The sequence below is a fragment of the Lactuca sativa genome, chromosome 3 (genome assembly GCF_002870075.4).
Source record: "Lactuca sativa cultivar Salinas chromosome 3, Lsat_Salinas_v11, whole genome shotgun sequence".
NCBI classification, from domain to species: domain Eukaryota; kingdom Viridiplantae; phylum Streptophyta; class Magnoliopsida; order Asterales; family Asteraceae; genus Lactuca; species Lactuca sativa.
Window position 1 is genome coordinate 257,646,768 of NC_056625.2, and position 14,634 is coordinate 257,661,401.

The 14,634-nt window shown below is 33.9% G+C and overlaps 1 protein-coding gene across 1 annotated transcript; it reads right to left on the bottom strand.

Annotated features, from left to right (window-relative positions):
* Nucleotides 1-8,878: 8,878 nt before the first annotated feature.
* On the bottom strand, nt 8,879-14,220 carry LOC111917841 (low affinity inorganic phosphate transporter 1). Its single transcript, XM_023913478.3, has 2 exons — nt 14,100-14,220; nt 8,879-10,664 (listed from the first exon to the last, which is right to left on the bottom strand). The coding sequence occupies exon 2, from the start codon at nt 10,659-10,661 to the stop codon at nt 9,045-9,047; it is 1,617 nt and encodes a 538-aa protein (XP_023769246.1). The 5' UTR covers nt 10,662-10,664; nt 14,100-14,220; the 3' UTR covers nt 8,879-9,044.
* Between the last annotated feature and the right edge of the window lie 414 nt (nt 14,221-14,634).

The window sequence follows — 14,634 nt, forward strand, 5'->3', positions numbered from 1 at the left end:
CTTATACTTTATCTCCTGTCTCGAATTCATCATGGATCATGTCAACAAAAACAAGGGCAATAGGTGCAGGTGATAAAAAGTGCTTCTTGGACATGATTCATTAGTACGTCCAGGTTCGCAAGATATTATTGAGCATAATTCCAATGGTATTTGAAGTGCAAAAGCAAATTTAGCATTTATGTTCTCTCGCCTCATTGACGCAAAGGGGAGATTGTTAGGATAATTATGTTGTGTCATTGGGCCTTTTGTATAGTTTGCTTTGTAAACGGACTGGGCATGTTATTTACTAGGGTTAGAGTATTTAAGATACATGCATGCATCATATTTTGGTAACTCTGATATTATCTTGTAACCCTAATCAGGCCTCTACAGTAGCAATTCTTAATCGAGTTCTTCTGAGGTGTGACTTTTGAATCATTCAACATATTTTGAGTTATCGTTGTGTTGTTGTTTAAATCTGTTTGAATCTAATCGATCATTCTAGGATTGATATCCCAACAGATTGTATGTGAACCCTGTAAACCAAATGTTTTATTAATACCCCATGTGAGTTATCATAACCATGCTAATGACTAGTTGGCCTGCTATGACGTTCTTCAGGCGTCAGAATTTTATGTGATTTGTCACCCTAGACTGGTCTGGTCTAACTATAGCTAACAACTTAGGTGCGGGGTTTTCAATCCCATATAGATCTATACACAAGTGTCATGCTCTCCCTACAAGAGACTCTGGTTATAATTTAGGACTAAGTGTGTACTTTGGTAGGTACGGTGAAGCCAAATGTCTCAGAAAATTGTATCAACCAGTTTACGTGAACTGAAAACCCCTTTTTCTTTTAAATGAATGCATTACTTTTCCATAGTGGTTACATAGTGTCAAAATAATTATGCCTATACATAATTATATGTTTCTTCCGTAATGATAGTGTAGTGTTTGTGACTCCCAAACTATACCAATTATAGTTTATCATGTTTGTTTGTTAAAACCATTTATATAAATACATAGTAGTTATCTTGTCAAGTTTCAAAATGTATGATCAAAACAACATATTTTTGGGTTGTAACCCACAATATGGTGAAATAACTAGAATATAACCCCTTTTTGTTAGAAAAACTTTATGTTGGTAAAAGTCTCAAAATCCTTGTAGGTTTTGAGATCACAACTTTTCTTATGATTAGATAACAAAGTTTATGTTTTGTTTTGTTAGTTTTGCATTTCAAAACTAATATATCACAAATAATTGTCTACAAACTCGTGGTAACCATATTTCATGTGAATAATGTTTTATATTTAACATAGAGATGAAACATGCAAGTATTTGTGTAAAAACTAAACTTTACTTGTATTCCACCCCTAAAACATGAAAAACTAAAAAATGTGGGGGTATGAACTCACCTTGAGTGTGGTTGTGGTTGGTAAAGAGATGATTGTGAATACTTCCAAGACTAAAACACTTGAATGTGGTTGATTAACTCTTTGAAGGTGATATTATCCTAAGAGTTTTAACATGTGATAATGTGCATAAATAAAATGAATCTAACATGAAAGTGTATAAAAACACTAGATAATCCAGAAAAACTTACCAAAACTCTAAGAACAACTTGGAGAATCTAAAGTTGGAATATTTTGGGCTTGCTTCTTTGAGAGAGTATAGAGTAAACAAGAAGAAATATGGAAATGTTGGGGGTTTGGGGATGATTTCGGCCCAAGATAAGGAGAGTAGGTGATGGGATATTTGTGTTGTTATCTGTTGGGTAAATGACTTGATACATGTTGGGTAAAACTTGGTGTTGGAAAGGATGAAACATCAAGTCACAAAGTCAACCCTCCTTTTCCCTCTTTCCCACCGAAATCCACTCTATAACTACCGAAATTTCTGGTGATTTCAGTGTAGTAGCAATCGAGATCACCTTGTGATTTCGGTCATGAACTAACCGAGATCACTTGATGATTTCAGTCTAGGTACTAACCGAAATCACAAGGTTTTGGGGCCCTAGGTCGAGAACTCTAAAGGAAAGGGTTAAATCGCAATTTACGTTCTAACTCGTTGTACTTGACTTTGGTTGGCTCGTTTAACTTCTGTTGGATTCAAAATTTGCAGTTGTAACATCTTGACTCAAATTGGATTCAAAGGGGAATACAAACCTAAGGAGTTTAAGAAATCGTCTGTTCCTGGCATCTGGACCATATTTGTTGATACATGAAAAATGACTCCTTACCAATCCGAAGTGAAGCCCCTATTACAAAATGAGTAATGTTCCGAGATGATGTTGATTCCGAAGTAAACATCTTTCCAGGATACATCCTTTTGTTATTTGATTTATGAGTATGTAATGTGCATTAAATGTTCCTAGTACTAGTATGTCACTTAGTAGTTGTTTTATTGTATAGTACATCGGATAAGATCAACAGAAGCGGCTACGTCAGTCTGTTGATATTCAGTTGTCTTTTAGTTCATGCACTTTTGCAGGTTTGTCTTATTTGTCATTCCTTGTCTATTTAAGGAGTTATAACTCTAGTGTTACAGACACGAGTCCAAATTCTTTTTGACATCAATACCAAGAATCATCCCATCAAATCACTCTCTTTTACATTCTTATTGTTCTTAAATTACCTTACATTGTTCATAATTATTATCCATTTATATATTAAACACTTTGTTGAATATCTCAACTCTAAGATAAGACTGGTTTACTATACTTGACTGGATCTTTATTAGTTGTAGACATTGATCTTAAGTTAATTCAAGGTTTGAGTTTTCAAACCTTGTCGACGCAGATCGTTCTTGCTTTCACAGTATTGATGCACATAATCATGAAATGTCTCTCTCCAGCAAACATGGAGGTTCAGACTGCATTTGCAAATACTGGTTGTACCTTGTCTACAACATCTTCACTGGGATAGCCATTAACATTGACCTTCCTAAGGCTCTACGGAGTGATTTTGAGAAGTTCACTCAACGTCAGGAAGGTAACGAAATTCTATGTCCGAGGTTCTACCCTCCGACTCTTCAATAGATATACGCGAAAAGGCGAGAATCAATTCTTCTGTATATGGATCCTCTTGAGGTATATTGTTCTTTCAAAGTAGTTAAATATTATAGACTTTTTAACCAGACCTCATTTAGACCTATCCGATGTTTTCCTCAACATGTGCTGGTCACACCTCCTTCCGATTCTCCTTTTAAATTGCAACATCTAGAGGTTTTAGAATTAGTTGACCCACTAATTTCAACCCCGACCTTGGATGTTCTTCCCTTGGAAAAGAAGAGACCATCTACTTCTGGTGGTAAAATCAAGATGAAGGCCAAGAAGCGACATCATTCTCCTTCCAACTTGAAGGCCAAAAAGACGCCCAAACTGGTAGTCCTTGCGACAGGAATCACAAATCGGTATTTGACCTAACTCTGGGTCTTAGGCTACCACCCCTATCTATTTTTTTGATGTACCATTCGACATATCAAAACCATTTATGCACACATATACACACACACACGGGGAGTCAACACATAATCTACCCCCACCCACCCACCCAACAGGATGGTACCAGTATTGAACATGGTTCCTTGCAACCCCATAGAACACACACAAGTAATTCTCAAACCATTTTTTCATTACAAGCACAACTTTTAGGCCGTGTTGAAACTTCCCAACAATCCTAAATCAGAATAATCCATCCCACTTCGGTTAACACAATTGAACCGATATCTGCCACTTATAAAGGACGTTCGGGTAGTACTAATGTTGATTATGATTTTCTTCATAACATGCTTCAAACTCTTTATCTTGAAAAATATGTAGTTGACATCACAAATTTCCTTCTCGAAAAGAAGCATCGTGCAGCTGGTAAATTTCTGAGAGACCACAAGTTTGTGAACGATGATGTTGAGTCAATTATTGATGAATATGGTCATAAATTTTCTTTCTGAAATTCAACTTTCATCTCTAATGGTGTTCCCATTGTTCTGGATGATCCATCATATGATGTGGCCAAGGCACCAAGTGTAGATATTCCGGAGACAACCACTCTCTTAGATGATCCTCTTCGAACAAAAGAAGCTAAAAGTCATGTTCCTGATTCAACACTTATTTCGGATGATCCACCAAATGTTTTTTAAAAGCCTCGAAGAGATGTGCCTAGACCAACCAAGGTTTCAGAGGATCCTCCAACTGAAGTTAAACTTGATGAAGAAGATAGTGACAACATGTAAATGGTGTTTGAAGATGTTGATGCAATGATCTCTAGTGTTAGAAACCACTTGACGTGTTCAAATTCCAACAACACTCCTCCTCAATAACCACAGGTTGCGTTTGACTTACAATCCTCATCGAATGAGACGGATATTGGTGGTGAGACTGGTGAAGCAGGAGAAAAGCAAAGTGGTTTATATGAAGGCGATGATGGTGGTGATAATGGTAATAATAATGAATCCGTTGAAGGATCTAGTTCAACAAGGATGTCAAGGTGGGTTTAGATTCGTTCCACAAGGGACTACCTTGTGGGGTGGTGATTTCTAGCGGTAAAGAGGATGATGGATTTGAGGAACTCGTTTGTTTCTTTTGAAGTTTTATTTTCTTTTTTTCTTTTTTTGTGGTTTTCTCAATTTCTTGATCGAAGACTAAGTTACATGTATATAAATATCTTGACATAAAACTATAAGCTGTACCGTGTCCCTGACAACAATGTCAATTTGTTAAAACACTTCATAAGCGTGTAAGCAAATAAAAAATAATTCTTGGTTATACTAAAATGATAACACATGGAATCATGGTCGAATCCATAAGGATACAAACTAAAGGTCAATATTTCCTTGCGCAAGGCACATTCTAGTAAAAAAACATAAATCAAAATGGGATTTGGTTTTTAGATTTAAAACTAAAAATAACAGTGAAAATAAACTTCATAAAATTCAATAATAAAAAGGATTTGGGTTTAAGATGTGTTCTATCTAAGCTGGTACTGAAAACTACTAACAATCTTTACCAAGTTTCCTTTTACCTACTTAATTAACCAAAAAACTCTTCAATTAATCTTAAATTTTAATCAAACAAGCTATTAATCAAATTATAAAAGCAACATTAAGACCTGTATAAAGTTTTTAGCAATATCCAATACTTCTCACAAGATTGGAAGCGTAAAAAACATATGATTAGCATTTTATATCAGAATTAAATTTCAACACAGAACTAATCTTATATTTGTTACTTATTACCATATTACTAAAAGAATTAAAGATGTTAATAACCAATTAAATATATTTACTTAATCCTAATCCGATGATTAATCTAAAAAGAAATAAAAATAAAACATATGATGCATCCCTGTTTATTTACAAGAGATACAACATCGCGTGTTACTTTCTAGTCTATATAGATGACATTGTTCTTACAGGTAGTGACGCCAAATTTCTTACCTACTTCATAAATGCATTGAGTACAAAGTTCTCTTTAAAAGATCTGGGTATGCTCCATGAATTCCTCGGTGTTGAGATTATTCACACTCCCTTCGGTCTCTTCCTGTCACAACATCGCCACATCCAAGATGTTCTTAATCAATTTCATATAGAGGGTGCAAAAGAAATAACCACCCCTCTTAGCACTTCTTAACCACTAACAACCATTGATTCTACTCGCACAGCTGATGCTACACCCTATCACAAACTGGTTGGCTCGCTTCAATACATAGCCTTGACTCGGCATGATATATCCGTTGCCATCAATAAACTCTCTCAGTTTATGCATACTCCTCGCCAATCTCATTGGTCAGCTCTAAAACGTTTACTTCGATACTTAGAAGGTACCATTCACTATGGTCTATTTCTTAACCGTAACTCCTCACTTACAATTTCAGCCTTTTCTGACTTCGATTGGGGTGGAGTGAACGATGTGGGCATGACTACTACAACATATATACTTTCCCGGGTTCCAATATTGTATCATGGTGATCTACATGACAAAAATCTATCCCTCGTTCATCTACATAGGCGGAATACAAAGCTTTGGATAATGCATATTCTGAACTTACTTGGTTGAAGAATCTTTTTCAGGAACTTGGCATTTCTATCACTAAGACACCTACATTATTTTGTGCAACACCGGTGCTACATATGTTTGTGCAAATCTAGTGTACCACTCGCGAATGAAGCATGTTGCACTTGACTACCATTTTTGTTCGGGAACAAGTTTCTGGCGGCCTTCTTCGCGTTCTTCACATCAACTCTCAAGATCAACTTGCTGACATGCTGACCAAACCACTGTCCCGGGCTCCATTCATCAAAAATCGATCCAAGATTGCAGTATCCAATGGAACCTCCATCTTGTGGGGGCATATTAAGGATACCGGGTCTATCGGTCCTATTCATTCAACATAAATCTTTATATTCATTATTAGCACATTGTAAATATGTAGTCAAATGTATGTAAATTAGTTCCTATAAACTCTCCTATAAATGTAATGTATCTTAACTGTACAATTAGCCTATATAAGGCGTCTATTATCAATTGAATATAATCAACCATTCTCAATATCAATTTATACCTTTATACTTCCATTATATCTTATAGAGATAGCCGATTCACATCTCGGTTTTAGCAGACTTTCCAAAACCAAATGGGTTCAAAAATACTATTGAGTACCGCTTACCATCTGCAAACCAATGGAAAAAGTGAAAAAACAATTCAAAAACTCGAATATATGTTGCGGGCTTGTGTGATTGATTTTGGCAGTAATTGGGATAAACATTTATCGTTGGTAGAATTTGTGTATAATAATAGTTATTATTCTAGTATCTAGATGGCTTCGTATGAAGCATTGTACGGAACACCAAGTAGAACTCCAACGTGTTGAACAGAAGTCGGAGAAAAACCTTTAGTTGGGCCAAAGATTGTCGAAGAAACTGAAGCCAAAACTGAAACGATAAGAGAGCACATGAGAGTGGCGCAACTCCGACAACAACAATATGCAAATAATAGACGGAGACCTTTAGAGTTCAATGTTAGCGATATGGTAATGTTGAAAGTATTGCCTTGGAAGGGTGTAATCCGTTTTGCTAAGAGAGGGAAGTTGAGTCCACGATATATGAGACCCTTTCAAATCCTACAAAGAATTGTGAAAGTTGCTTATCGCCTAGACCTACCAAGTGAACTTTAAGGTATACACAATGTTTTTCATGTATCTTATTTGAGAAAAGCTTTATTTGACAAAACATAAGAAGTACCAATATCTGATATTGAAGTGGACAAAAAGTTAAGATATCAAGAACAACCAGAAAAATATTCTTGATCGTAAGATAAAGAAGTTGCACAACAAGAAAATTCTATTGGTAAAAGTACAATGGCGTCATCATAAAGGATCCAACGTAACATGGGAACCAGAGTTGGAATTTAAGAATTGATACCCTCATCTTTTTTGAGTGAGATCGGAGATTTCAGGGCCAAATTCTCTTGAAGGGAGGGATAACTTGTTATGCTTGTTTTTCTAAAGACTTATCTTATATTATGTATATGTGTATAGATGTATGTTTATGTGGAGTTATGGTAAGAGAATCATGTGTTTTAAGTTAAAAAAGGAGTATTAGAGAAAGAGTATTATAAATATTGTTGTTTTACGTCTTAAAAATGCAAGAAAAATGCATTTTACTAGGCTCACGGCATGACAAGCTTGGGTCATGACATGGTCGAGAACAAATATTTAAGTTATGTAAGTTGAACAGCTGAAGCAACATACTTTAACAAAAATCACGACGTGAAGGATTTTGCCAGGACGTTATTATCATTATGATTTACTTATTAATTTATCACATTATGCATTTCTTATTATAAAATTTCATTTTATCAATTATTTTTTATAATCATCACACTTTGTAGTATAAATGACAAACTTTTATAGTTATATATAAACTTATCTTATAAATGACATATTTTTAAAGTTACATATAAACTTGTCATTGCAAGAGAAATTCATACGAGAGCCTTGAATTGAGAACGTTAAGTATGAGAGGTATGATTAACGTTTTAAAAACTGGTTTGAACCGACCGATTGAACCGGTTGGACCGGGAGCCGGTGGAGGAAACGGTTCAACTATCACTGGTTTTACATTGAGTTTTGAACCGGATTGAACCGGCCGGTTTTTAGAAAAAACAGGGTTAAAATAAACCGATTGAATAAAACACATGAAAAAGAACAATTTACATAATAAACTTTGGTAATTTTTTTCATATATATTTAATTTTCTCTAAATAAAAACATATGATAAATGTCATAAAATTTTTGGATGTGTTTTTATTCATTTAAAAGTATATTTCGTTATGATATTATACTTTATTTACTTTTTGATATATATGGATTGATGTAAAACACTATAACTTATCGTGTTATGTGTTATTTTAATGTATTTGGATTCATCTATAACTTTTTTTATGTATATTTTTAATGTTTGAATTTGTAAACATTAAATTCATGATTTATATATGTATATATGTGTATGAAAATAGGAAAAAACATAAAAACTATAGAAACCGGTTGATCCAGCGGTTGAACCGGAACCGGTCACTATATCGATTCAATTAAAAAACTGGTTTTTAAAACATTGGGTATAAGTCGAGTGGAGCAACTCGTTTTTTTTTCAAGTCTCCACTTTTTTTTTTTTTCTTTTTTGTATTTTTCATTTCTCAGCATATGATAATTTTTATTTTCCCATCATTTCTTTATTATTCAGAATTAAAATAATGGAAATGAAATTGGTTTTTTTTTTCGTCATCAAAAAGCTCAAACAAACAACGGAAATTAAATGATTTCCATTTCTCTTTTCCTATTTCTCTATACCATTTTTTTATACCAAACATGCCCTTAGTTACTATTACAAAATGCTCATCATTAATTTACATATAATAAAAGTGTAATCTTAATTACTCGTGAACATTAGTTACATATAAACCATCCTCTAGATCCCGTGGACTCCATAATAAGTCTTCTTTTTATACGTTTAACTTAATAAAAACTATAAATATTTATAACCTAACTCTTAAGTATTTATAACCGATGGTCTAAATTGGTACGCTTCTATTTTCATGAGTCCTCTCGGATTCCATCTCCATCCCCTCTTCATCCTCACCCTCGTTTTCCCTAGACATTTCCTCCAAAGATTTCCCATTCGACTCCGGTACCAAAAACGTAAACAACATCCCAAGACAATTCACCACCCCGAGCACAATAAGGGAGTTCTTAACCCCAATCCCGGGCGGATACCCTTTATCGGTCTTCGTTTTATCTTGACTTTGAGCTGCATACAAGAACCCGAATGCCCCAATTATCGCCCCCGCCTTTCCCGACGCCGCAGATATCCCGTGGCACGTTGACCGAAGCCGGGCCGGGAATATCTCGGCCGGGACCACAAATGTGGTGGCATTCGGCCCGAAATTTGCAAAAAAAAATGTCAATGCATACATCACAACAAACCCTATTCGGTTCTCTTTTTGTGTCCAATGATGATAGGGAATCGCGAGGGCGAACATAAACACGGTCATGAAGAAGAACCCCATCAATTGGATCTTGAAACGCCCGATTCGATCAATAAATGCAACCGTGAACCAATACCCGGGGACCGTGCTACACAGCGCGATTAGCGTTTGGGCCCGTGAGATTTTAAAAACCTCTTGGATCGCGTTCATGGTTTTCGCAGCCGGGATCCACCCGATCGCGGTGAAAATGTCTTTTTGAAATAGGTTTTGGCTATAAAACGCGATATCAAGTAAGAACCATGTGGTGGTGGTTCCGAGTAAGTGGAGCCCGTGTCGTTTAGCGAACTGTTTCGAGAAAAGCCCGAAGCTATTCGGGCTTTTCTCTTGTAGTTTCTCGGGCTCTGCCTCGAGATCTACTTGCAACACTTTTGACATGTCAGCCGCCGCTTGTTTCGCGTTTTTCGCGACAAGGGCGGTGTATCGGGCGGTTTCTGGCATCTTCATCCGCCAGTAATAAGTCATCAAAGCCGGAATTGACCCGAACATTAGAATTATCCGCCATACGTAATCGGCTTGTGGTACAGTCGATCGTAAGGGGTCATCCTCGTATGCCGGCGCCGGAAAACTCGACTTGAAGGCGGCAGAGATAATACACGCCACCATCCCTCCGGTCAAAATTCCAAACCCTTGCATGGCAAACACGGCGGCAATAAACGCCCCACGAGTTTTCTTATTTGCATATTCTGACATGATAGTGGCGGAGAGTGGGTAGTCGCCACCAATCCCAAACCCTAGCCAAAACCGGAAGAAACAGAGGGTAGCCATCACCGCCGTGGGTTCGTCGCTGAAGGAGAGACCGGAGGCTATGGAGCAGATGACCATAAGCATGAGGGTCATTCCGTAAACTTTTTTCCTGCCCATTTTGTCACCTAGCCAACCGAAAAAGAGTTGGCCGGCGAGAGTCCCACAGAAGGCAACACCGTTGACTGCGGCTGAGACGTTAGGTGGTAGGGAGCCAGGGTTTTTGTCGCCGGCGTTATGGTAGTAAATCCGGCCGAGTAATTTGGTGACGAGGGAGATGCAGAAGAGATCGTATGCGTCGGTGAAGAAGCCCATGCCGGCGATTACAATGGCGGTGAAATGGTACCATTGGGTCTTGGCTACGTCAAGTGCGTTTAGCACTTTCAAGTTTTCCTTTGCCATAACCTGTAATTTTTGTCAAAATGATGGGTAAGTAATAATGACAATTAATATATTATCTACTTTAGTAAATCTACTATAATAAATAAAAGTTTTTTTTTTTTTTTTTTTTTTTTTTTTTTTTTTTTTTTTTTTTTTTTGCCACATGTCCTCTTCTATTTCATTTGGACACTTAACATTTTCTAAAAATTTTAAATTTTCTATTTTCCACTTGTCATTTTATTGTATTTTTCATTTTATTAAATTAAAATTCCACATCTAATGTCTAAGGTAATATATATGTAAAATATTTATTAGAAATGTTTATATATGTAATGTATTTAATATATTAAAGTTTCAATAATTTGAAAAATTCAATTTTTTTTTCATTTTTCTTATAAATTCAAACTTTTCAAATTGTTAAAATTTCATATATTTTTTTAATTAAACCTATGTAATACATGGGTCTCACACCTAGTACAATAAGATATTTTAATTACTTGTTACTAATTAATCGAAATTAGTTGAGGAATTGATAAGTAACAAAAACTAGAAAAAAAAATAGTTGCATTGAACCAAATAGTTTATATTTTTGAGATAATAACTCCTAAAAATATTAATATGAATTATTGTAATATTACTTGTTGATGAAATAGTGATTATTTTGGAAAAGACTAATTTACAAGAATTTAAAGTGCAATGAAGGTTGCATCCGGAAAAAATGTATTATATATAAAAAATAGCTTAAGTTTTTTATACTAAACCTTACATTTATTTATTCTTTATCAAAATTCATATATAATAAAGACCTTAGTTTTTTTTATAATAATTTTACATTTATGTATTATTTAAGACCAAACTGTAGAAATACCAGAACCCTGTGTGTGGTTTGTTTTGTGTTTTAGGAACCTTCAGTTCCTACTTCCTGCTCCTTCTCTACTCTTTTAGTTGGCCGGTGTATTTTTTTTTGTTTCCAGACCACTAGTAAATTATATATATATATATATATATATATATATATATATATATATATATATATATATATATATATATATATATATATATATATATATATATATATATATATAGGTTTAATTAAGATTCTAAAAAAAAACTTAAGATGCAACCTCAGCCACATATATCTCATTTGTTGCTCTACAGCTTCAACGTACCGGCTCGACCAAAGAGTTATAATCATAAATGATTATACATTGTTGCCCTTTTCCTTTTCCACCACCACATTCCTCACCGCCACCACCACCCACCGACCACTGTCAACTTTGCCACCGTCACCCTTGCCACCACCATCTCGTCGGCACCAACCACCATAATCATATATGATTACTTTTTGTATAATCATTTATGAATAAGTATAAAACAATATAATCATATAAGATTATGCCTCTCTTCCATAAAATCATTTATGATTAGGCGTGTAAAGGAGCCAAACCCAACTTGACCAAACTCGAGCGAGCTCGATTCGTTTAATTTGAAGAAACTCGAGCTTTATTCGAGCCTTAAAATGAAGTTTGAGCTTGGCTCGTGAACAATTTAGTGGGATCTCGAGCCCACTAATTGAAACTCCGCTCGAACTCGTTTAATAAACAAGCTTCATATTTAGGCTCGAGCTCGACTCGGGCTCATTTAACTCGATCTCGAGTCAAGCTTTTAACAAATCGATCCCGAATAGTTCGGTTCATTTACACCATTAGATGCATTGTACAAACTTTCTAAAATATAAATTATTATGTATGATAAGACTTCGGTATAGGAATAAGCTATTTTCCTACTATTCAGCTAGATTTAAATTATGAAGATCTTTTTCGTGATAACTTCGTCACCGGTTCAAGTCACATAATATGTGATTCTAAGTGAAAATGTGAACATTTAGAAAGAAGGTCAAAACCTAATTATATTACTTTTTGAATTTTCAAAGTGTGTACTCTAAAATCATGTGATATTCAATGAAAACGATCGCCTTTATAATTCGCGTGCTAATATTATACCTTTACTAAATACTAACCACTCTTTACCATTAAATTTTCTACCCGTTCCTTTTCTATGTTAAGACGGAATTTGTTACGGAATTGGCAAGTAAGGAAATTTAAATTTTCAAAGTTTGTTCTCTAGTATCTTTTATGTTCGATTCTGTTAGGTATATACGTAATAAGAATATTTGTTTTTTTTTTTGTTAAATTGCATAAAGTTATAACAATTTAAATAAAGCTTAACTGGAAGTAATTTATTTTATCTATGCTATTATTATAAATACTACTATTAATCTTATTTATATTGTTATTATTTATTATATAAATGGTGAATACAATATTACTTTAATTAATTAGCTAAACAAATAGTCTTAAAAATACATTGGTATTTCAGTTTCCTATCTTCTTATAATTTTTTTAATTTCTAAATTGAATATAATTATTTTAATTGTTAAATTAATTAATTATTTAAATTATTTGTTTAAATTTAAAAGAGAAATAAGAATTTCATTTTTAATAGTTAAATATTTTTCTCTTTTTTCTTATAAATTAAAAAAATTTAAAATTTTAGATTTTTTTAATCACATGAATGACACAACTAGTAGTGAAAATAAAAAATATAAATGATAAATATATATAATTCTTGTTTCAACTAATGTCAGGGTGACTTAATACGTTGTCGGATTAGTTTCTTAGTACTTCTTTTTATTCATTAATGTAAAAAAATGTATATGAAGAGTTTGGCGATGAAAAGGCTATTACAATTTACAATAGTCTTTTTAACAATTTTCAAACTTCTCTTTCTTAAATAAGTTTCAATTTTCACCTCATATTTGAAATATATATGAAAATGTTATTTAGATTATAATTACAAACTTTTCATGATTGATTTTAGGTTATGTTTGGTAGGTTACATGTACATTAATGTAGCTTTAAGTTGTCATGTTTTAATAATTAAAAAATACTTAGGTAAGCCTAACTTTATAAATAATTAAGATTTCAACAAGATTATTGAACTTTTACTTTTTAAGATTTTTGCAAACACATATTCATAATTAAAAAAATAAAAACTCAATTAATTTATACATTTTAACTAACTTATTAGTTATATATATCAAATATTATTATTCACAGACTTTTGAGACCCCTTTAACCCTGACCCAGCCAAATCAGCAAAGTCATAAAGTTGAGAGCTTTTCTAAATTTATAAAAAGATAGTATTTGAGAGCTTTTTTGATTTTTCTTCCATATACATACACTAAGTTATTTAAAAAAGCTCAATTTAACTTAGACAAGTGTATAATCGATTTGTTCATTTTTTTAACCTCTTCCAAACACCTCTTAGTATGTTTAGAACTCAACCATTGATTAAAATAATCCATGAACATCAAATACTCGAAAACCCAACACCTATAAGTTTCTAAAAGTGTAAAACAAAATACAAAATCAGCAGAGAGAAGTTATGAATTCTTACCTTCAACCGACAATGAAAGCTATGACACCAGAGACTTGTACCTCGTGCAAAGAAAGTAGTACTTTTGTTTCAGGCAGATTTTGATGGGGTAGTGAGAAGGAGAGTTGTGGTGTATCTGGAGTCTATGAAGATGGGCTCCCTATTTAACGACTCCAGGTGGGTCCCACCGGTTTAATTCTTTCCCGCCGTACTGGAAATGTTTTACGGCTACGATTCTTGTTCTCGATGACGTGGCATTCATCGGGAGAAGGTTTACTAGTCAATGAGGATTTCTTAATGTGCTTGGAGTGAAAAAAAGGTCCTCTACTTTATGTTTCCGTTTTATAAAAGTAAAATCTGTCTATTACTATTATTTTTATTTTTATTCTTTTTGAACTTTTTTTATTAAATAAGTAGGAAAACGTTAGAGAATTAAAAAAGAATCGAAATTTAGATGAGGGTTAAAATTAAAAACAACGAATCAAATCTAACATTTTGTCCTACTTTTACTTGAAAATGTAATTAAAAGATTTTTTGAAGACGTGGAAGTATATTG